The sequence below is a fragment of the Nycticebus coucang genome, chromosome 11 (assembly GCF_027406575.1).
Source record: "Nycticebus coucang isolate mNycCou1 chromosome 11, mNycCou1.pri, whole genome shotgun sequence".
NCBI classification, from domain to species: Eukaryota; Metazoa; Chordata; class Mammalia; order Primates; family Lorisidae; genus Nycticebus; species Nycticebus coucang.
The window spans coordinates 58,757,686-58,780,018 of record NC_069790.1 but is presented as its reverse complement, the minus strand read 5'-3'; the positions used below and the strand labels follow the sequence as shown (position 1 = coordinate 58,780,018).

The 22,333-nt window shown below is 36.7% G+C and overlaps 1 protein-coding gene and 1 non-coding gene across 5 annotated transcripts in view; both read left to right on the top strand.

Annotated features, from left to right (window-relative positions):
• The window catches only part of ANKIB1 (ankyrin repeat and IBR domain containing 1), a 192,321-nt gene extending 170,042 nt beyond the window's left edge, over window positions 1-22,279 (top strand). For 3 of the 4 annotated variants that reach the window (XM_053608655.1, XM_053608656.1, XM_053608657.1), the window contains 9 exons: window positions 3,958-4,092; window positions 5,020-5,106; window positions 5,192-5,258; window positions 8,374-8,519; window positions 11,391-11,569; window positions 12,427-12,478; window positions 16,939-17,053; window positions 18,625-18,758; window positions 19,114-22,279. In XM_053608655.1, the coding sequence (XP_053464630.1) occupies window positions 3,958-4,092; window positions 5,020-5,106; window positions 5,192-5,258; window positions 8,374-8,519; window positions 11,391-11,569; window positions 12,427-12,478; window positions 16,939-17,053; window positions 18,625-18,758; window positions 19,114-19,854 (1,656 nt within the window). In that variant the 3' untranslated portion in view covers window positions 19,855-22,279. The remainder of the gene's footprint in view (window positions 1-3,957; window positions 4,093-5,019; window positions 5,107-5,191; window positions 5,259-8,373; window positions 8,520-11,390; window positions 11,570-12,426; window positions 12,479-16,938; window positions 17,054-18,624; window positions 18,759-19,113) is intronic. The other variant, XM_053608658.1, reaches the window with a different exon arrangement.
• Window positions 971-1,093, top strand: LOC128560647 (U6atac minor spliceosomal RNA). Its single transcript, XR_008373116.1, has one exon. It is a non-coding gene; the product is annotated as a U6atac minor spliceosomal RNA (small nuclear RNA).
• Window positions 22,280-22,333: the final 54 nt, after the last annotated feature.

Genomic DNA, 22,333 nt, shown 5'->3' with positions numbered 1-22,333 from the left:
TAAATGAGTATTGGTTTCAACTGTAAAGTTGCCAGCTGTGTTAGCCCCTACCAAGAGAGTCCGGCCTATCACCTTTGAACCTTTGATGCTAGATATTGACTTCTCTCTAAATGTGAAAGACTTGAATGACATCTTCTTCCAATAGGAGGCATTTCATCTATGTTGAAAATCTGTTGTTTTGCGTCACCACCTTCCATCAGTTATCTATCAGCTAAATACAAGTAATTTGCTGCAGCTTCTACATCAGCATTTGTTGCTTCACCTTGCATTTTTATATTATAGAAATGGCTTCTTTCCTTAAACTTCATGAACCAATCTCTGCTAGCTTCAAACCTTTCTTCTGTAGCTTTCTTACCTCTGTCAGCCTTCATAGAATAAGAAGAATATTAGGCTTAAGGGAATGTTGTGGCTGATTCCGTGGTCACTAAAACTTTCTTCAAATCAGTACTAAGGTGATTTCATTTTCTTATAGTTTGTGTATTCACTGGAGTTGTACTTTTAAGTTCCTTCAAGAATGTTTCCTTTGCATTCATAACTTGGCTGTTGGGCACAAGAGGCCTAGTTTTTGACCTGTCTCTGCTTTCAACATCCCTTTCTTTCACTAAGCTTAATCATTTCTAGCTTTTGATTAAAAGTGAGAGATGTATGACTCTTCCATTCAATTAGACACTTCCAAGCCATTGTAGAGTTGTTAACTGGCCTAATTTCAATATCGTTGTGTCTTGGAATATGGAAGCCCGAGGAGAGGGAGAGAGCCAGGGAAGTGGCCAGTCAGTGGGATAAACAGAACACACACATTTACTGATTAAGCTCACTGTCTTATATGGGAATTGTTTATGGCATCCCCAAACGAGTACAATAGTAAGATCACTGATCACAGATCACTGTAACAGATATAGTAATGAGAAAGTTTGACATATTGTTAGAATTACCAAAATGTGACACAGAGACACAAAGTGAACACATAGTGGTATTATATGAAAGGAAAAGGTTAGCATTCCCCTTGACAAGGATGGAAGAGGCCTTTGGGCTTGACATTCACATTCAATTAAGGCATTGCCACCTACTTGGTGGCATCTAACCATTGTTTTTAGCTCTCACCTAATGTGTACTGTGGAGGGGTATATGGCCTACCTCCTGGGTGAAGGGCTTAACTACAATTTGGATTTTACTTAACAAATGCAAACAATGTAACCTAATCATTTGTACCCACATAATACTCTGAAATAAAAATAATAATAAAAATAAAAAATTTATTGATTTTTTTTCTTTTAAGTGAGTACATACTGTTAGGAAAATAGCCAATAGACTTACCTAAGACAGGTTTGTCAAACAATTTGTAAAACAAAACATTGGTGTCTACAAAGCACAAGCAAGTAATGTGCAATAAAAGGTATACCTACAATCAGAGAAACAAAGCAAACTAAAATAATAAGGACTAACTTTGCACAACTTTTCAAGATAATTTGAACTTGGATTTTAAATGAATTGATTTTCTAAAACAATATAATTTATTAAAACTGACTGTAGAGGGCGGCGCCTGTGGCTCAATGAGTAGGGCACCAGCCCCATATACCGAGGATGGCGGGTTCAAACTCGGCCCTGGCCAAACTGCAACAAAAAATAGCCGGGCGTTGTGGCAGGTGCCTGTAGTCCCAGCTACGCGGGAGGCTGAGGCAAGAGAATCACCTAAAGCCCAAGAGTTGGAGGTTGCTGTGAGCTGTGTGACACCACAGCACTCTACCAAGGACGGCAAACTAAAACTCTGTCTCCAAACAAAAAAGACTGTAGAAGAGGTAGAATATGCAAATAAACCTATTCTCATATAAGAAAAAAGTTTTTCAAACATCTTCCCCACTAATCTTTAAAGCATCACAATAGAATTTTTTCTAACTTTCAAGAAGCAGGTAATTTCAATGTTATTTATATGTTCTTAGAAGTTAAAAAAGTTTTAACTTTTAGATTATTTTCATAATCTGAAAATGGAATGGAACCTTAAAAACAACTTGACAAGATTATAAAAATTAAAATCAAGCTGTAGGTTAATCTTACTTATATGTGACAATGCAGAAGTCCTAAATAAGATACTAGAGTTGGGAAAAAGCAGTAATATTAGTATACATAATACAGCAGAGCACATTCAAGAGTAATTAGCCAAGTAGAATTTATTCCAAGAATATAGGTTGACTATTTCTTATTTGAAGTTCATGGGAACAGAAGTATTTCAGATTTCAGATTTGTTTGAATTTTGGAATGTTTGTATTAGACTCATTGAGCATTTCTAATTCAAAAATTCTAAATGCATGTCAGCACCTGCCAAGTTTTGAATTTTGAAGCATTTTGGGTTTTTTGATTGAAGATGCTAAATCTGTACAAGAATAATTCAGTATTAGGAAAGCTGATGGTGTATCTTGTGTTATTCATACCTCCAAGCAGAAAAATTACATATTTCCTACAGATGCTGAAAGGCATTTGACAGAAAAATCAACAACCATTCTTTACAAAAACACTCAAAGAAATAGGAATAGAATGGATTCTTCCTTAGTATGACAAAAATAAATTGGTCTAAAAGCTAGCATCCCTACTAGGAACACTAAAGTTACTCTCATTAAACTCAAAAAATAAGAATGTTTTCCATAACCAATATTACTAACATTGAATTGAAGATAACCAGTCAACATAATTAGATAATGGAAAGAAATTAGAGACATAAAAATTAAGAGTGAAGTGATAAAATTATTACATTTTGTAGATGACATAAATTGTATACCTAGAAAACCCACAAGAACCAACTAAAAAACTACTAAAACAACAAAAAGTCAAGTAGTACTATACTATAGTACTCTGCAGAAAATAGAAGCCTTCATTTTTACCAGCAACAACCAGATAGAATATATACTGAAAAACATCAGTAAATTAAAATTTAAACCCTCTGTAAGACACAAATATGACAAATGAATGGAAAGACAGCCAAGTTCTTACATAGGAAGATGCCAACAAATCTATCAACAGATTTTGTTTCTGTATCTAAGTAAACTAATTCAAAAGTTCAAATGGGAAAACAAAGCAAAAGTGATTAATAAAACTCTGAATAAGAACAGTAAGGGAGAGCTAGCCTTGTCACACACTAAGCCATAATATAAAGTCTCAGTAATTATACAGTATGGTGCTAGCACATGTAAAATGAATCAGATGTAAAGATGAATGTAAAGATGAATCAATGAAACAATAAAAAGGAAACCCAGAAAACAGACACAGATACATGGAAATTTAATATGGTGAAGATGGTATCTTCAACCAGTAGAGAAACATAAACTATTCAATAAATGGTGTTAGAACAACTGGGCAGCCATGTAGGGAAAAATAAATAAATCATAAAAGTACCAGACGACAACACAGGCCAATCTGTAAGCATAAAAGGATGTATTTTCATACTAGAATGCTTCTATTTTGGGCATTGTATAATTATTGTGGTGATTAAGTTAAATTTTCATTAAATGAGAAACAGCTATTGTACTTAGAGATCTTTTAATCTTTTGGTTTCAAAATCAGTTTGTCAAAGTTACTAGAAATATTTTAGCTAGACTGGTAGAGCTTTTATAGACCAAGGTCAGATTATCACATACCTAAATGTGAAACATTTGTATCTGTTTTTATTATTTGGAAAGAATTTCTTATTAATATTTTTAATGATTCCTTGTGAACACCTCATAATATTGTGATTTGCAATTAATTTATCCTGATTTTAAATTTAAATAATTTTAAACTATTGCCACATCTTTCCAATGCAGATAAGGTCTCCAGATGAAATAAGAGAAAGAGGGTATGTCTTTGAGAAGATTTGTTCCTGGCTACACAGCAGGATTACTTAATCATTACAAATTTGTTGGCTATAAAGCATAAAATAATTTGTATATTAACATGAGGAAATGTTTATGTGTATGTTTTCTTTTGAAGTGCAAATATGACTTTTGCTGGATTTGCCTAGAAGAATGGAAAAAACATAGTTCTTCCACTGGAGGTTATTACAGATGTACTCGCTATGAAGTAATTCAGCATGTGGAGGAGCAGTCCAAGGAAATGACCGTGGAGGTAAACAGAACTGATGAAGCCATAGCCTCACTCTAAGGCACATGATGCTGTTGACAGTATTTCAAGTCTCTTCATTTCCTATATCTTCATCTTAATGAAGCATTAAATTAAATGTACTTACCTTTAATTTAAACAAAACAGCTCTATAATCTTGAGAGCTTCTTTCCTTTTAAGTTTTTTTTTTCTTTAATTCTGTGATATGAAAAGTTTGATATATCCCACCCAGGCTGCTTCTGTAAAGACTTAAAACCAATTTTAACATAATATCAACAATACAGTATACAGTAAGTGTCATGGATTGCTCAACTGTGATAACAATATACCATAGACGGGGGGCTTGAACAACAGAAATTTATTTCTCATGATTCTAGAGGCTGTGAAATCCCAGATCAAGCTGTTAGCTAATTTGATTCTTGATGCGCTTGGCTTGCAGATGGTCCCCTTCTCCCTGTGTCTTTACATGGCCAAGAAAGAGAGAGAGGCCCCTGGTATCCTTTCCCCTTCTTATAAAGGCACCAGCCCTATCAGAAGTAGACCATCACCCTTATGACCTTATTTATTCTTTACCACTTCCTTATAGGCCCTCTCTCCAAATACAGTCACATTGGAGATTAGAGCTTCAGCATACAAATTTACTGGGGACACAGTTCATTCCATTACAGTTAGCTATGTAGTAAAACACTGAAAATCTGTTTGCTTTTGACTCTGGGAATATGGATTTAGTGGTTTGTCATAAAGAATACAAATACAAGATTGTTCTGGGAGGCTTGGAAATGTATTGGTTATTATTTTCTCTCAATAAAATAATCAACAAATCTGAGTGCAGTGTTACCTATTAATAATAAAATTTTCCAATGATTCTCCCCCAAAACAACAACTTTAATAGTTTTTATGAAAAAGATCATTTTATGGACTTTTGCTTCCTAGGCTGAGAAAAAACACAAACGATTTCAAGAACTTGACAGATTTATGCACTATTACACAAGATTTAAAAACCATGAGCATAGTTATCAGGTATGTACCAAATCATTTCAGAGAGCTGAACTACACTGTTCTGAATAAAGAGAATGGTTTACATTATTTATTTCTATTCCTTTAGTTAGAACAACGCCTTCTTAAAACAGCCAAAGAAAAGATGGAACAATTGAGTAGAGCACTCAAAGAAAGTAAGTTATAAGTGATGTGTGGGAAAATTAACATTAATGTATCTTTCTATGCTTACGTCACTTCACTGGTAGGTTAAGCCTTTAAAGCAGGCATCCTCGGCGGCGCCTGTGGCTCAGTGAGTAGGGCGCCGGCCCCATATGCCGAGGGTGGCGGGTTCAAACCCAGCCCCGGCCAAACTGCAACGGAAAAATGGCCGGGCGTTGTGGCGGGCGCCTGTAGTCCCAGCTACTCGGGAGGCTGAGGCAAGAGAATCGCGTAAGCCCAGGAGTTGGAGGTTGCTGTGAGCTGTGTGACGCCACGGCACTCTACCTGAGGGCGGTACAGTGAGACTCGGTCTCTACAAAAAAAAAAAAAAAGCAGGCATCCTCAAACTTTTTAAACAGGAGGCCAATTCACTGTCCCTCAGACCGTTGGAGGGCCGAACTATAGTTAAAAAAAAACAACTGAACAAATTTCTTTGCACACTGCACGTATCTTATTTTGAAGTAAAAAAAAAAAATGGGAACAAATACAATTCACACCGTTTCACGTGGCCCACAGGCTGCAGTTTGAGGACGTCTGCAAAAGGAATACCTTACCTCCATTAGTTTGTTCTGGTCATGTTTTGAGTTCTTTGGAGCCCTGAGTGCAGCTGAGCCTACTCATCTGTGATTGGATTTTCTCCCTAGTGCTTAGCCTGCTCCTGTAATGCCTGTGCTCTTACCAGATAAAAACACATCATGATTTTGCTCGGTACCACTGCTGATGTTCTACAATGTTGGAAAAAGTAGATGGGCCCTAAACGGCAGTCAAAAGAGCAAGGTGCACTTGCTACCCAATTGTCATGTCACTAAATACTCAAAGATTCTTACTAAAATTCAGCAGAGTAGCATTAGCAGCCTAATGGAGAAGTCAGGTACAGTTGTGGAAGAAATCATTTCAACAGTAAATAATGACCTTTGGGTCAAAACAAGAAGGGACTAACTTGTGAATGTTAAATTGGAAGTTACAAAAGAATATCCCAGGGCCAGGCGTGGTGGCTCACGCATATAATCCTAGCATTCTGGGAGGCAGAGGTGGGTGGATTGCCTGAGCTCACAGGTTCAAGAGCAGCTTGAGCCAGAGTGAGACCTCATCTCTAAAAGTAGCTGGGCATTGTAGCGGGCACCTATAGTCCCAGCTACTTGGGAGGCTGAGGCAAGAGAATGACCTTAGCCCAAGAGTTTGAGGTTGCTGTGATCTATGATACCATGGCACTCAACAGAGGGCAACAAAGTAAGACTCTGTCTCAAAAGAATATCCCAAAGCATAGATTGAATATTGGTTATACCATTAGATTATAATATCCCACAATGACCACACATTATAGGGTCTGGTATGTTTCTTTTAAAAAGTCACATTTTTTGGGTGGCGCCTGTGGCTCAAAGGGATAGGGCGCCAGTCCCATATGCTGGAGGTGGTGGATTCAAACCCAGCCTCTGCCAAAAACCACAAAAAAAGAAAAAAGAAAGAAAAGAAATAAGTCACATTTTTAAAATAATTAGATGTTATTAATTAGATTAATTAGATGGTACATTTAAAGCTTAAAAATGTGATGAATTATACCTGGATTTCTTCAAATTTATAAAAAGATTAAGTACTAGCATCCTTTCCATGAGGATAATTCCCTAATTAATATAGCACCATAAATTAAATGAAGTAGAGTGGTGGAGAGTATCAACAGCTGCTAGTCTCCTTGTTTATTATTAGTTCTTAGGCTTTATTACTCATATTAACTATCTCACACAAATAAACGTTTTTGTTTTTGAGACAGTCTCTGTCACCCTTGGTTAGAGTGTTCTAGCATCACAGCTCACAGCAACCTCAAACTCTTGGGCTTAAGCTATTCTCTTGTCTCAGCCTCCTGAGTAGCTGGGACTATAGCCATCTGCCACAACACCCAGCTATTTTTTTTGTTTTTGTTGTTGTTGCAAAAAATATATATAAATTGTTTAGCTGGCCCAGGCCGGGTTCGAACCTGCCAGCATGGGTGTATGTGGCCAGAAACCTACCCACTGAGCTACAGGTGCTGCCCAAATACCAAACTTTTGAAGTATTGTCTGCAATGTAAATGGAAAGGCGAAAACCCTCACAAGTTCTGCAGTTTTTCATCAGGGATTTTTGCCTGGTCACTAATATATCATTAGTGTTAAGAACTGTTAATGATACAGTAATTTTCAGTAAATATTTATAGATATGAATTACTGTTTCTGTTCAACATTCTAGAGCTTTCAGTGTAGTAAAATATGACGAAGAATTAAAACATACAACAACTGGAAAGGAAAAAACAAAACTTGATGAATTCTCACATTTGTCACAAGAGGAGTTTTCTTGTTTTGTTTTGTTTTAATCCTAGGGATGGAGTCTACTCAGAAGTTTTAGGGTGATCTGCGTATCAGTTTGTATATATACATATTTAGTTTCTTTCTGTAGGCATGCAGAAAAATATGATTTTCAGCAGTACTTATGAATAGAGATTCTCGTTTCATTTCTGTTTATCTGCAGTTAAGCAAAAAACTAGAATGTTATAATGATATTTTTGAAGGAAGGATCTCAAATATAAGGCAATTTTTTCTTCTCTATTCCTCATTCTTCCTCCTTTTCTTTCCCTGAAGTATTTTATTTGCTAGCATTAGTTATCTACGTGTTTCCCAAAATGTTGTATGTTAGTGTTGTTTTTGCAGAAGCATAATTATAGTTATTATTTTTTTACAACATAGCAAAGAGGCATTTGTTCTAATTCTTAAGCCGCAAGGTTTCTCTAGGGATAATCTGAAAAACCATAAAGAATGAAACCTTTGGATTGACTAGCTTATCCGGAGTGGGTGAAAATAGAATCCACGATGAGAGTAGGCATTTCTTCCTGGCTTCCATCAGTGCTCCTTGGGTGCTGGGGCAAGTGCTACATTTGTAAACAGGTATATGTCACAAATGAGTGTTTTATATAGGTTTGCAAATTGGTTCAAATACGTATTCTACAGCTACTTCAGTTTCTTCTTTTTTTCTTTTTCTTTTTTTTTAAAAGAAGACATAGTTAATTAATTTTATAATAGCATATTTGCAAAGACATTTTACTGTGCCTCAATTACTTTATAGCTGAAGGAGGCTGTCCAGATACCACTTTCATTGAAGATGCAGTTCATGTGCTCTTAAAAACTCGACGCATTCTCAAGTGTTCTTACCCATATGGATTTTTCTTGGAACCTAAAAGCACAAAGAAAGAAATTTTTGAATTAATGCAAGTAAGATATCTTTTTTAAATTACATTTAAATGGTAGCAATTATTATGAAAAACAGATTTTCTCCTTTCGTAACCATTAAGTTTTATTTAATTTAGTTGTGATTACTTTCATTTTTTTTTTTTTTTAAGAAACATTTTTTGATTTCTTTTTTTTTTTTTTTTGTAGAGACAGAGTCTCACTTTATGGCCCTCGGTAGAGTGCCGTGGCCTCACACAGCTCACAGCAACCTCCAACTCCTGGGCCCAAGCGATTCTCTTGCCTCAGCCTCCCGAGTAGCTGGGACTGCAGGCGCCCACCACAACGCCCGGCTATTTTTTGGTTGCAGTTTGGCCGGGGCCGGGTTTGAACCCGCCACCCTCGGTATATGGGGCCGGCGCCTTACCAACTGAGCCACAGGCGCCACCCGTGATTACTTTCATTTTTAAAACGTTTTTTAGATAAAAGAAAAGTTAACAGTAATAAATTAAAATTTTCGGGCGTCACTGTGGCTCAATGAGTAGGGTGCCGGCCCCATATACTGAGAGTGGCGGGTTCAAACCCAGTCCTGGCCAAACTGCAACCAAAAAATAGCTGGGCATTGTGGCGGGCGCCTGTAGTCCCAGCTGCTCAGGAGGCTGAGGCAAGAGAATCACATAAGCCCAAGAGCTAGAGGTTGCTGTGAGTCCTGTGATGTCATGGCACTTTACTGAGGGTGATAAAGTGAGACTCTGTGTCTACAAAATTAATTAATTAATTAATTAATTAATTAAAATTTTCTTGATTTTTAAATTAGTGACTGTTTAGGTTGAATGAGTTCTGAGGTATGCAAACATTTTCTACAGCATTTATTTCTTTGTTTTAAACTGTTTGAAACTGAAATCTGACCTATTTCTGATTATGTAATTAGGATGTTATCATCATAAATAAAACAAACTAGCTAGGTGCCGTGGCTGGTACTTGTATCCCATCTACTCAAGAGGCTGATACAGGAGGATCGTGTGTGTCCAGGAGTTCTGGGGTGTAATGCGCTATGCCAATTGGGTGTCCACACTAAGTTTGGCATCAATATGGTGACCTCCTGGGAGCAGGGGGCCACCAAGTTGCCTAGGGAGGGGTGAACCGGCCCAGGTCGGAAACAGAGCAGGTCAAAGCTCCAATGCTGATCAGTAGTGGGATCATACCTGTGAAAAGCCACTGCACTCCAGCCTGGGCAACATAGTGAGACACCCCCCCGCCCCCGCCCATCTCTTAAAAAAAATAAATACATAAATAAAACAAATGACATTACATACTAGATGATAAAGTTGCTGTTTACCAGTTTATTTTAATAGTATAACTCAAAACTTAAAGTATTTGTAAAACAAAAACACCTAAGCCATCTGATGTTACCATAGCTAAATAACTTCATTGTACATTCCTCCCTTTTTGCAGCCACCAAGTTTTCTTGTTACAATTTTCATGTCATCTGTTTAAACCATCCTCTGCTAATTTAAAAGGCGAAAGATTTGTGCGATCTGAAGAGAAACCAGAGTATACCTCCTCTGCTAATTTAAATCTTACATTTTCTTCAAGGCTCAATATTAATTTTCTCCATAAAGCCTTCCAGATCAAACCCCAATCTCAATAGTTTTGCCTTCCTTCACATGTTTTGTTTTGTTGAGACAGGGTCTTGCTCTGTTGCCCAGGCTGGTGTACAGTGGCATAATCATAGCACACTGTAATCCTCCTATCCCAGCCTCCCAAAGTAGTGAGGACTACAGGCACATACCACCACACCCAGCTAACTTTTAAATTTTGGTCCAGACGGAGGTTTCACTTTGTTTTTTTTTTTTTTTTTTTTTTTTTTGGGGGGGGGAGGTTGAGACAGAGTTTCACTTTGTCACCCTTGGTAGAGTGCTGTCATATCACAGCTCACAGCAATCTCAAACTCTTAGGTTTAAGTGATTCTCTTGCCTCAGCCTCCCAAGTAGCTGGGACTATAGGCACCTGCCACAATGCCTGGCTATTTTATTTATTTATTTATTTGTAGAGACAGAGTCCCACTTTTATCATCCTTGGTAGAGTGCCGTGGCATCATACAGCTCACAGCAACCTCCAACTTTTGGGCCCAGGCGATTCTCTTGCCTCAGCCTCCCAAGTAGCTGGGACTACAGGCGCCCACCATGATGCCCAGCTATTTTTTTGTTACAGTTTGGCCGGGGCCAGGTTTGAACCCACCCCCCTCAGTATATGGTGCGGTGCCCTACCCACTGAGCCACAGGTGCCGCCCAGTGCCTGGCTATTTTAGAAACGAGGTCTTGCTCTGACTCGGACTCGTCTTAAACTCATGAGCTCAGGCAATTCACCCGCCTCAGCCTCCCAGAGTGCTAGAATTACAGGCATCAGGGTCTCACTTTGTTGCCGAGGCTGGTCTTAGGCTCCTGGCCTCAGCAATCCTCCCAACTCTTATCTTCTTAAGTGCTGAGATTACAGTCATGAACCACTGCACCTGACCTAGCATTTATATATAGTCAGCATCACAGCAGCATGTATTTGCTTACGAAGTGCCTTGAAATGTGTTAGTTTTATTCACACAGACAAATTATAAATTCCTTATAGACAGCAGCTCTACTCTCTACTTTGTAATTTATACCAACTACCTTGCTATAAATCTCTATCAAATGATTGTTACTGTCCTGAATTTAAAATGACTTCGTATATGATCTTTCTTTTTTATAATTTTGAATAAATGTGGAAAGTAGAAAACATGATCAATAGGAAGTTGTTTTCAATTAGCATTAATTTCTGACTTCAAAAGAGTTAGATTTAACTGAGAAACCAAATAGAATCTGGATTTGCTATTGACTAACCCATTCAGCCTGTCATCCCTTTTGCTAACTCCTCTTACTGTAGACAGACCTAGAAATGGTCACTGAAGACCTTGCCCAAAAAGTCAATAGGCCTTACCTTCGCACACCGCGCCATAAGATCATCAAAGCAGCATGCCTTGTACAGCAGAAGAGGCAAGAATTCCTGGCATCCGTGGCTCGGGGCGTTGCTCCTGCAGACTCACCAGAAGCTCCAAGGCGCAGGTAAAAATGATGTGTGCTCTGTGGAAATCATCTTAGCTGTAGCTACAAATGCCAGTTTTATATTTTATCCAAGGAGGGTTCATATTCCCAGAAATCACTTATAACTAAAATATGGGTAATTGATAAAAGTATGTTAACTTCTTTTGGTGTTTTTCTTTTCCTCAACGCTATTTCTTTTCATGTTATTTTTTTATTTGTCATTGTGTACTTCCACAGACTAAATTAGGCTACATTAATTTCACATTTTAGGTGAGCTCATAATTCAAAAAGTATTCTAATTCATCATTTCAAATATGTAATACATGTAGTAATATGACAGTCATAAACATGATGTAGAATTTGGGAATTTTGCCAACTTGTTATGGTTGTATTTTAGTGTTAAGTTGTGAAGAAATGAGAAATCTTATATTAGTAAAGTTATTTAATTGATCCAAATTTATCCATTAAAGAGCAGTTGAGTTTTGGTTGTTTTATTTCATGTATTTACGCTACTTCAGCCATTATAAATCTAAACAGTTTTTTATTTATAGTAATTATAAGCATTAGAAGTTTGAACCAATTTTTACATTAATTTTTATAAGTAATTTTTTATTATAAAATAAAAACAAGTGGTCAAAATACTTTTTTATAACATGGTGATTTTCATTTTTTTCACCATTTTACACAAACATAAAGGCACTAGAATTTGAAAGAAATAATAAAAGTATAACTTTAATTACATTGTAATAGTTGGTCTACTTTGATTAAGTAAGTTCAAAGCAGAGGAATTAAAAGTAATGTTCAAAGGGCAAGGGTCTGATTGTGTATACTTTGTAGTACTGATAATAAATCAAATGGTATGTCTAATTTCTTTGTAGCTTTGCTGGTGGAACATGGGATTGGGAATATTTAGGATTTGCATCACCTGAGGTAATTGATTGTGGGGGGGCATTTTTTGGTTTTGTTTTTTGTATTTTCCTTAGTGCAGCCCTGCTTGCGTTTGTACCCTCATCTGTTCTGAATCCTACTGAGATTATCAGCAATGCTTTCTCTTTCTTTTGTAACAAAAATGCTTCGACAGAACCTACATTTAGCTATATAATGTATTGAAGTATCATTACATTGTTAAATGCATTCCACTTCTAGGGTTTTTAATTATTGAACAATCAGAATTAAGGAAAATTTACAGCATAAATTTTTGGAAAATATCTTCTATTTTGTTAGTAGTGACATACATGTTATTTATTAGAAATGCATTTCTAATTGTTACATTGTTTTAATCTGAAGCTATTAAAAACCTAAATAATCAGTTTTTTAAAGTTACTGCAGCAACCTTAGGGAATTGATTTATAATCAGTTGCTAAGGTGGAAAACTTGACATTAGTAATATGACATTAATTAGCATAATTAATAAACAATGTGTTTATGCAGAAAGAAACGCTTTGCTTAGTTGCTTTCTGCTTCCATTTAAGACTTTCTCACTCTTCTTATATGGTTTTTTGTTGTTATTGATTTATCATTTTAAGATACAGAAGATGGGCAGCGCCTGTGGCTCAAGGAGTAGGGCGCCGGTCCCATATACCGGCGGTGGCGGGTTCAAACCCAGCCCCAGCCAAAAACTGCAACAACAACAACAACAAAATTTGGAAAGATAGATAGATGGATAGATAGATAGATAGATAGATATAAAATATATAGATAGATATAAAAATGAATTATATATATGATCTAAAATACACTGCAAATAACAGTTGTGGTAAATAAAAATAAGATAGAGTGAAAAATCTTAATTACATAACTGTTTTCTGAGATTTAAATTGCCACTGTCTGTTGAGTCTGATTTTTAAATGGTTTTAGCAGTTCTCCCTACTTCCATTTCTCCATCCTTGTTCTTCATAAAACAAAATGTACCATTTGATGCTTATATTATGATAACCCTTCAACTTAATTCTTGGAAAGGGGTGGGACAAATGATGAAACCTTTATTGAAGGATTGTGAAATAGATTCTTATCCAGACATGACTATGGCTTATTTAAATCAGATATTTTGTTTTTTCAGCTGTTAGGGATACTTGCAATCATATGGCCTTTTGTATAGGTATATATACATATATATATATACAAGAAAATACTGATTTGAGAAACCACTTATATCTAGAGCCTCATGGAAATTTTAAATTCATTTAAATTACAAAAATGCTTTAATATATTAATGAAATTTTTATTTTAAAATGAATAATGAATTTTTTTTTTATCTGATCCTATACTGATTGTTTCTATGTTATAAATACAATTGCAGCTTTGGGGATATTGTAGAAAACTTTCACCCGAAAGAAGAATAAACAAGTTTCAATTATTTAAAAAAAAGTACTGAAGATTTTAGTAGTTCAGAGGAGCAGCAGTGTTTAGTAAAAGTAAACATGATCACATAGGTATCATCTTGTAGTTTTTTGGCTCTGATGATAACTTTAGGAATCCTGAAGTGTTTGTCCTTAACCATTAAGGACCTATTAATATAACTGTCACTAAATTTTTTTTTATGAATCGATAAATTTTATAAAAATTATTTAACTCACCTTTTTTTTTTTTTTTTTTTTTTGAGACAGAGTCTCAAGCTGTCACCCTGGGTAGAATGCTGTGGCATCACAGCTCACAGCAACCTCAAACTCTTGGGCTTAAGTGATTCTTTTGCTTCAGCCTCCCAAATAGATGGCAGGCACCCACCGCATCTCCCAGCTACTTTTTTTGTTGCAGTTGTCATTGTTGTTTAGCAGGCGCAGGCCAAGTTCAAAGCCGCCAGCCTCGGTGTATGTGGCCAGTGCCCTACCCACTGAGCTACAGGCACCGCCCATCACTTTTTTTTTTTTTTTTGAGATAGAGCCTTAAGCTACAGTAGCCAGTCGCCCTGGGTAGTGTCATGGCGTCACAGCTCACAGCAACCTCAAACTCCTGGGCTTAAGCGATTCTCTTGCCTCAGCCTCTCAAATAGCTGGGACTACAGGTGCCTGCCACAATGCCCAGCTATTGTTTGGCTGTAGTTGTCATTGTTTGACAGGCCCGGGCCGGATTCGAACCTGCCAGCTCTGGTGTATGTGACTGGTACCTTAGCTGCTTGAGCTATAGGCGCCGCCACACTTTTCATTTTCATTAAAGTCTTTGGCACATTGAAAACACCAAGCTTTTATGTAAACCTTACTGCAAATCTAAAGAATTACCATACTTACAAATTCTGCATATGTATATCAAGTAACACCAAAATTATATTTTTAAATAATAGCTCTGTGTCTTACTATAGACTGTGAGGGAAAAAATAAGCTTACAGATTGTTTTGTAGTTTGTAGTTCATAAGTTTTCATACCTCCCTCAAGCCTTGTTATGATGTTGGCACATTTATCTGATGTAAAGATTTTTTTTTTTAATTAGTACCAACCTCCAATAGCCTTTTGGTTGAACTTCTGTTGTTTCAATGAAGTTAATTCCTTCTCTTTATTTTAAATTGAATGTATCAGTGGCAAGCATCAATATTTGTTTTATGCCATTTTAAAGGCAGTATTGCTCAGTGGAAAGAGCATACTTTTAAAGTCTGAGGGACATCTGAATTCAAGTTCTAGCTCTGTCACATTAGATTTTAGGGGTGTGGTCTTCCTTAATTTCTCATCTTTAAAATGTGGATGATAGTATCCCATGGAAATTCTGGAGATTTTAAAGATCTCAGTAAGTGACAAAATTGGGGCTCAATAAGTGGTAATAATTATTCTTTAAAACAAAAACTTCTGGCAACTTTTTCCCCTATGTATCTTAAAATTTGACAGTATTCTTTGTAGTCTTAACACTCTTAAACCACTTGGAGCATCTAACTAAAGTCATTTTATATGCTTATTTGAAGATCTTAGGAGTCCATGGAATATTCAGATTAATTTTATGAGAACGATTTTTTCAAGCCTGTTGCATTGTGGGAGAATGCCATCTGAGGGTTTTCTATCATAATAGACGTGCATCAATTTTCCTTCGATTCTTTTTAAACTGTGTAATTTTCTTAAAGTGGAATTATTTCTAATCCATGGTCAATAATAGTTTATGTAATTCATAATACTTTGTACCAGTATCAAGTTTACAAAGTAGGCAAATTCTCCATTATCAAAACCCTGAATTCAAATAAAAATTTCCAGACCATCTATCTCTAATAAATGTGGTGCTCCTCAGTGGACCTTTGAGGCATTATGATACATAATAAGTCAACCAGCTTGAGATCATGGATTTCCAGGAAAAGAGGAAATAATGCCCTGGCTTAGCAACTTAAATAATTAATATAATCCTCAGGGCACTTGGAGTATCTTTCACTCATTAATTTTTAATCTGATAACCTCTTATTAAGACTCCAACTACTTAGATGAAATAGTTTAAATTCAATTAGAGTGGTATGATGTGAAAGTTTTATTTGTGATACAAACTTATCTTCATTTAGTACTTTTACAATAGAAGCATATCAAATATTCTGGGATAAATGGGTAATCATAAACCTGAGTATCTTAGTGTTTATCCCTGGAAGAGTCTCTGTTGATTATCAAAATTAGCCTTTTTATGTTGGTGTCATGCGCCGTGGCCTCTCTTCTGTTCTCTTTTCTCCTGTCACTAAAACTGGGTACATTTGTACCCGGGTAATAGCAGGTAATCCCAGTTTGTAGCCTCTGTTAATAGCAAAAGAGCTTTAAACTGTTGTCACAAATATAAAATATACTCAGGGCATCTAAGTCTGTGCTCTTCCCATGTGGTAAATGGAAAACACTTCTCCTACCTGTGTTACGGATAGCACTACATATTGGCTAGTATAAGAAGGAAGCCAAATATCATATTTTTTAAAGTTAATCTAATACTTTTCTCTTACTGTAGTCATTTATCTTGGGAGTGTGGTATGTTGTAGTCCCAAAGAATAGAAAATATAGTAGTCTGGCAAAAACTTCACAGTGTGTGTTCTTTTGTGTTGTTGTTGTTATTCCTTTTCTATTATATATGTTACAGTCACTTTTTAAAAACCAGACCTCCAGGAAGAGCCCAACTTAGAAAATGATTGTGGTATTAATTATAATTTTAGGTCATAAGACTCTTAATCATCAGTCATATAATCTAGAATTGAGGCTTGCAAGTATTCCCAATTTATCTAGGCAATTGTAGTGACTATTTAAAAATTTTCTTTTTCCATTTTGCCTTTTCCATTTCCTTGGCATGACAAAACCGTTTCTTTTTCTAAAGCTAAGTGATTTTATTTTATATATATATATATATATATAAAATCACTAATTTTTTCACCTTGAAAAAAAGTGTGTAGTTTTTTAATTTGCATTTGCAAAAGTGCATGCTCTCCTGTATTTTATAACCTTTGGTTTATGCAGGAATATGCTGAATTTCAGTATCGGAGGAGGCACAGACAACAGCGCCGTCGAGGAGATGTGCACAGTCTGCTTAGTAATCCTCCAGACCCTGATGAGCCAAGTGAAAGCACTTTAGGTAAGCTCTTGGTTTGAGTATGGTTTAATCTCTTAGTTCTCCTGAATTTATTCTTAAAACTGGCAGATATAAATGTTTGTGGAAGAGTTTGTCATTGAGATATATAGGAAAGATAGAGATGCTTCTCTTGTCACAGGATACAGAAATCCAGGGAGTTTAGGAACAGAGAGGTGATAGTCAAATCTGCGTGAGTTTATGACCCCCACCTCTGCTGCACATAAGCTGTGTGACTCTAGTCAAGTCACTTAACCGATCTAAGCTTCAGTATCCTCATTTAAGAAAGCAATAATAATAGTGCCACTTCATAAGCTCATTGTGAGCATTAAATTAAATAATACATGTAAACCACCTAGTAGGCTCGGCACCTGTAGCTCAACAGCTAGGGCGCCAGCCACACACACCATAGCTAGTGGACCTGCCAAACAACAATGACAACTACAGCCAAAAAATAGCCAGCATTGCAGTGGGTGCTTGTGGTCCCAGCTGCTTGGGATGCTGAGGCAAGAGGATCGCTTAAGCCCAAGAGTTTGAGGTTGCTGTGAGCTGTGACGCCACAGCACTCCACCCAGGGCAACATAATGAGACTCTTGTCTCAAAAAAAAAAAAAAAAAGCCACCTAGTAAGCATTCAAGAAATTGTAGTGTTATTATGTTTGTATTTTCCTCCTAGCCTTAGTTCTCCTGTAGACATTATTTAAAATGAGAAAGAATTTCTTGTATTAGAGGTAAATTATATTAATTATTTAACTTTTTAAGTGTTGAATTAAAAGAAATTCAAACTATAATGTCAGACTCTATGAGAATAAAAAGTTGGGGTTTTTTTTGTTGTTGTTGTTTGTTTTTTGCAGTTTTTTTGGCCGGGGCTGGGCTTGAACCTGCCACCTCCGGCATATGAGGCCGGCGCCCTACTCCTTTGAGCCACAGGCGCCACCCCTAAAAAGTTGTTCTTTAGGATTGCAATTCCAAATTACTTTTTTTCTTCTTCTTTTTTTTTTTTTTCTTTTTGAGACAGAGTGGGTAGAGTGCCGTGGCATCATAACTCACAGCAACCTCAAACTCTTGGGCTCATGTGATCCTCTCACTTCAGCTTCCCAAGTAGTGGGACTATAGGTGCCCGCCATAACACCTAGCTAGTTTTTCTGGTTTTAGTATAAAAACTCTTGCCCAGGCTTGTCTCAAACTCCTGAGCTCAGGCAGTCCATCAACCTCAGCCTCCCAGAGTTTAAGGATTAGGAGCATGAGCCACTGTGCCAAGCCCCAAATACTTTAATTTTAAGAAATCCAAAAAGAAAAGAGTGCATAGTCGCACTTGCATTTATGAAGCATGTACAGTGCATGCAAAAATGCAAAGAAGTCATGGATTTGAAGTGATAGTATTTGGATATATACACTGCTCATGGTGAGACAGATGTGGGTGAGAAATCCCAGAATGATTAAGTAAACCTGTGAACACAGGTTTTCACCACCACTGAAAGAAAAACTGCCAATTTAAAAATAACAAGATGTATGGGGAAAAAAGAATAAGCCTTATGTGTCACTAAATTGCCTCTGGTACCAATTGCTTTGACACAGATATCCCAGAGGGTGGCAGCAGCCGCAGGCCTGGCACATCAGTGGTCAGTTCTGCATCTATGAGCGTCCTGCACAGCTCTTCCCTGCGTGACTATACCCCTGCCAGTCGCTCTGAAAACCAGGACTCTCTTCAGGTAGCCTTTCTGAGCAGCCTCATTGCCCATGCTTTTGCTTCTCTCTGTTTAGTGTGGTTTCCTTTTTTTATTTTATTGTTTTTTTTCCTTCTTTCTATTCTAAAATCTTTGTTTTGAAGATGTGCTCCAGAAATAGATTCCTGTATTTCAGATTTATCTTAGGGAATGTTTTGTTGTTGTTTTTTTTTTTTTTCTTTAGCATGATCAAGGAGAAAATTAGAGTTAAGATCTGAGGAGATTAAATAATTTTATATAGGTAGAGGTAACTTTGGAAAAGGAAAATTTGTAAACCTGATTGGGTTAAATCTTTTCCTTTAGTCAACTTTTAAAGTGGTTTTACTTACTGTCACCCCAGGCTCTGAGTTCCTTGGATGAAGATGATCCCAATATACTTCTTGCAATACAGTTATCACTGCAAGAGTCGGGGCTGGCCATCGATGAAGAAACTAGAGACTTCCTTAGTAACGAAGCATCCCTAGGAGCTATAGGCACTTCTTTACCTTCCAGACTGGACTCTGTCTCCAGGAATACAGATAGCCCTCGGGCTGCCTTGAGTAGCTCTGAGCTTTTGGAACTTGGTGACAGCCTCCTAAGACTAGGAACAGAAAGTGACCCATTTTCAACTGACACCCTGAGTTCACACCCACTCAGTGAGGCAAGAAGTGATTTCTGTCCCTCATCCAGTGACCCCGAATCAGCTGGCCAAGACCCCAACATCAATGACAATCTTCTGGGAAATATCATGGCTTGGTTTCATGACATGAACCCTCAGAGTATTGCTCTGATTCCTCCAGCAACTACAGAAATCAGTGCAGATTCCCAGCTCCCCTGTGTCAAAGATGGGTCAGAAGGTGTGAGGGATGTGGAACTGGTGCCACCAGAAGAAGCTTCAGTGTTTGAAGATGCTAGTGTCAATGAAGGTAGAGGAACCCAGATAGAAGAAAACCCTTTGGAAGAAAATATTTTGACTGGGGAAGCAGTGTCTCAAGCTGGTGACAGTGGTAATGAGGCAGCCAACAAAGGGGACAGTTCAGATGTTTCGAGTCAGACACCTCAAACCTCAAGTGACTGGCTTGAACAAGTACATTTAGTGTGAACCGCAAATATCTGGACTGTAAAACAATTGCAGGTACAGATGTATGCTAAGTGGAGTATGTTTGATAGAGACTTCGATTCACTTAATTCCAACTCAATAATAAACCACTGACATTAGTGTTGAATACAGAGGAGTTCACATGAATGGTAGCTTTATTTTCAATTTTAACCTTACAGGGAATTTCTTTTCTATTTAATTAGATAGCTTTTCCCTTTTTTGCTGACAAAAACGAGCTGGAGAGAGCGAGAAACACAAATGAAATAGGTTATGTTCCATATTCTAACAAAAACACAGTCCTCTGTTTAGCCTAGAGTTGAAGATACTTAAATTCAGCATTTAAATTAAAGGCTTGCTCCCTAATCTTTGGGTGGCTTTCCTTTTCAAAAAAAAGTTCTCCTCATTTTAGAATTTCATTTTGGACAGATCTAGTAACATGTGTCCTCAATCTCTTCGTGCTCTTCCACAACGTCCTTCCTTTGTGTCTGGGCAATGTGAATTGAGGTATCCAAGGCTTCTCTTTAGTGCTGCATCTACCACAGTGTGATTAGTTTTAATTTTCACATGAATCAGAGATTTCATTCCCTGTCTATATACAGTCCACTTGTGCCAAACTCTGACTTTCACGCTGACTAACAAGGCATTTAGGTGTGCAGTGTCCTAGAGTGCTCCAGGGCAGTGTCAGCATTCTCCAGGGAGTAAAAGGTGCCACTCAGTAGCAGTGATATTCCAGAATTTAATGGGGTTTCGTTGCCATGGAGACTGCATTTAAATAAATGTAGCCTGTAGCTTAAGTTAACTAAACCTAATGCTGCTGTTAAAAACAGTTTATTTTAATATTAAAATACAGTTGATTAGCAACAGCGGTGCTGTATTTTAAGAGACACTTTATTGAAAGTGCAATCATAGTTCTTTGTTTTCACAATTTTACAGTGCATTCTAATTACTAATGGGTGCAATTACTTTTAATGGTAAGAGTTTTATAAAATAGCAACAGTGGAGTTTTCATGAGTGATAGTAAATCCCACAATTATTAAAATGTTCAATAAAACATCCTGCGCAACATGTTACCGTGCCTTTGCCTCACCTAAATGGATAGTTGCCAGTTAAATAAGTGAGTAACTCCAATTTCAATGTCTCTTCTGAAGTAACTATGCTATGAATTGCAAAGACCTCCATAAAACCACCCATGGCCTTGCCTTTACAGTAAATATAACAACTAAATGTTCGATCAGTTTGTTTGCCTAAATAGCAAATGCTGACGTGTTTGTTCTATTGCACAATACTCATTTGCTGTGTGATTACTGTTTAGTGTTGAAAAAATCAACTTCCTAGTTATTAGTGTCTTACTGTGAAGAAAATACTGGTCTTAGTTGTAATTAAGATACAATGGTACAGTGTGTAATTAAAACTAGACTAAACAGTTGGAATGGGTGTTTTACTTACATATTATCAAAATTAGCATAACATAAGCAAAATAGATAAGTGCAGCACTCCATTTAATATTTTGTCTGATTGTTACCAGAAATCTACAAATACCAAAATTTCAGTGCTGAGATTGTACAGGCAAGTCCTGGGCTGGATAAAAGGTTATGTTAGTATTGATATCCACATGGGTTGTGATTATGGTTTTTGATTACTTTTTTCCCAAACCTTGCTTTTTACTTCAAATTAATATGGCTAGGACATTATATTAGAGTATGTAATATTCCTGAGATTTTCCTAGGATAAACTGTGTGGGAAATAGCTCCTATGCCAGGGATATCAAAGATCCACGTTAGTTTTTATTTCTCCAACTATCAGAAACGTTGGTATCAAATTCCTATTAAAGTTAGTGGGGGAAAATCGTAACTTTATCTACAGTGTATTACTGTATATTAAACTGTAATAGTCCATGAAAGGATTTTTTTACAAATTTATTTTGGATTAAAAACATCAACACCAATAAGTTTTTAGTCCAAGTTGTAATTTTTCAATAGAAAGAGTCTTTGCATCACCTTTGAGGCGTCTTGCGAAGCTGCAGTGAGGTGAGGAGTGCTCTGGGTGAAGGTGGCGCACACGGGTGGGTTCTGGTTTCCTTGCACCTTGTGCAGTATCTTTTGTTTCTGTGCTATTCTCTCCTGAGCATGAAAATGATCATTATCCAATTTGTATTTCCTTGGTACATATTTTAAAAACAACACAGTCATTGACTTTACAATTCAGTAATAAAGTTTGGCAAAGCCTATTTTGTAAACAGGTTAATTTTATAATGTAAAAAAAACAAAGTTAATCTAACCTTGACTTGTTATTTGCACTTTCATAGTCTATACTTGATACATTCCCACTTTATATACAGTAGGATTCTACAAACATGTAGATGTTTGGCCAAATGAATGCTGTTAATAATATGTAAAGTTCTTTGATTAAACATTTATTACTTAAACTACTTCCATTTTGTCTCATTACATTGTAGACTTTGTTTTAACCAAGTCAGAAACTG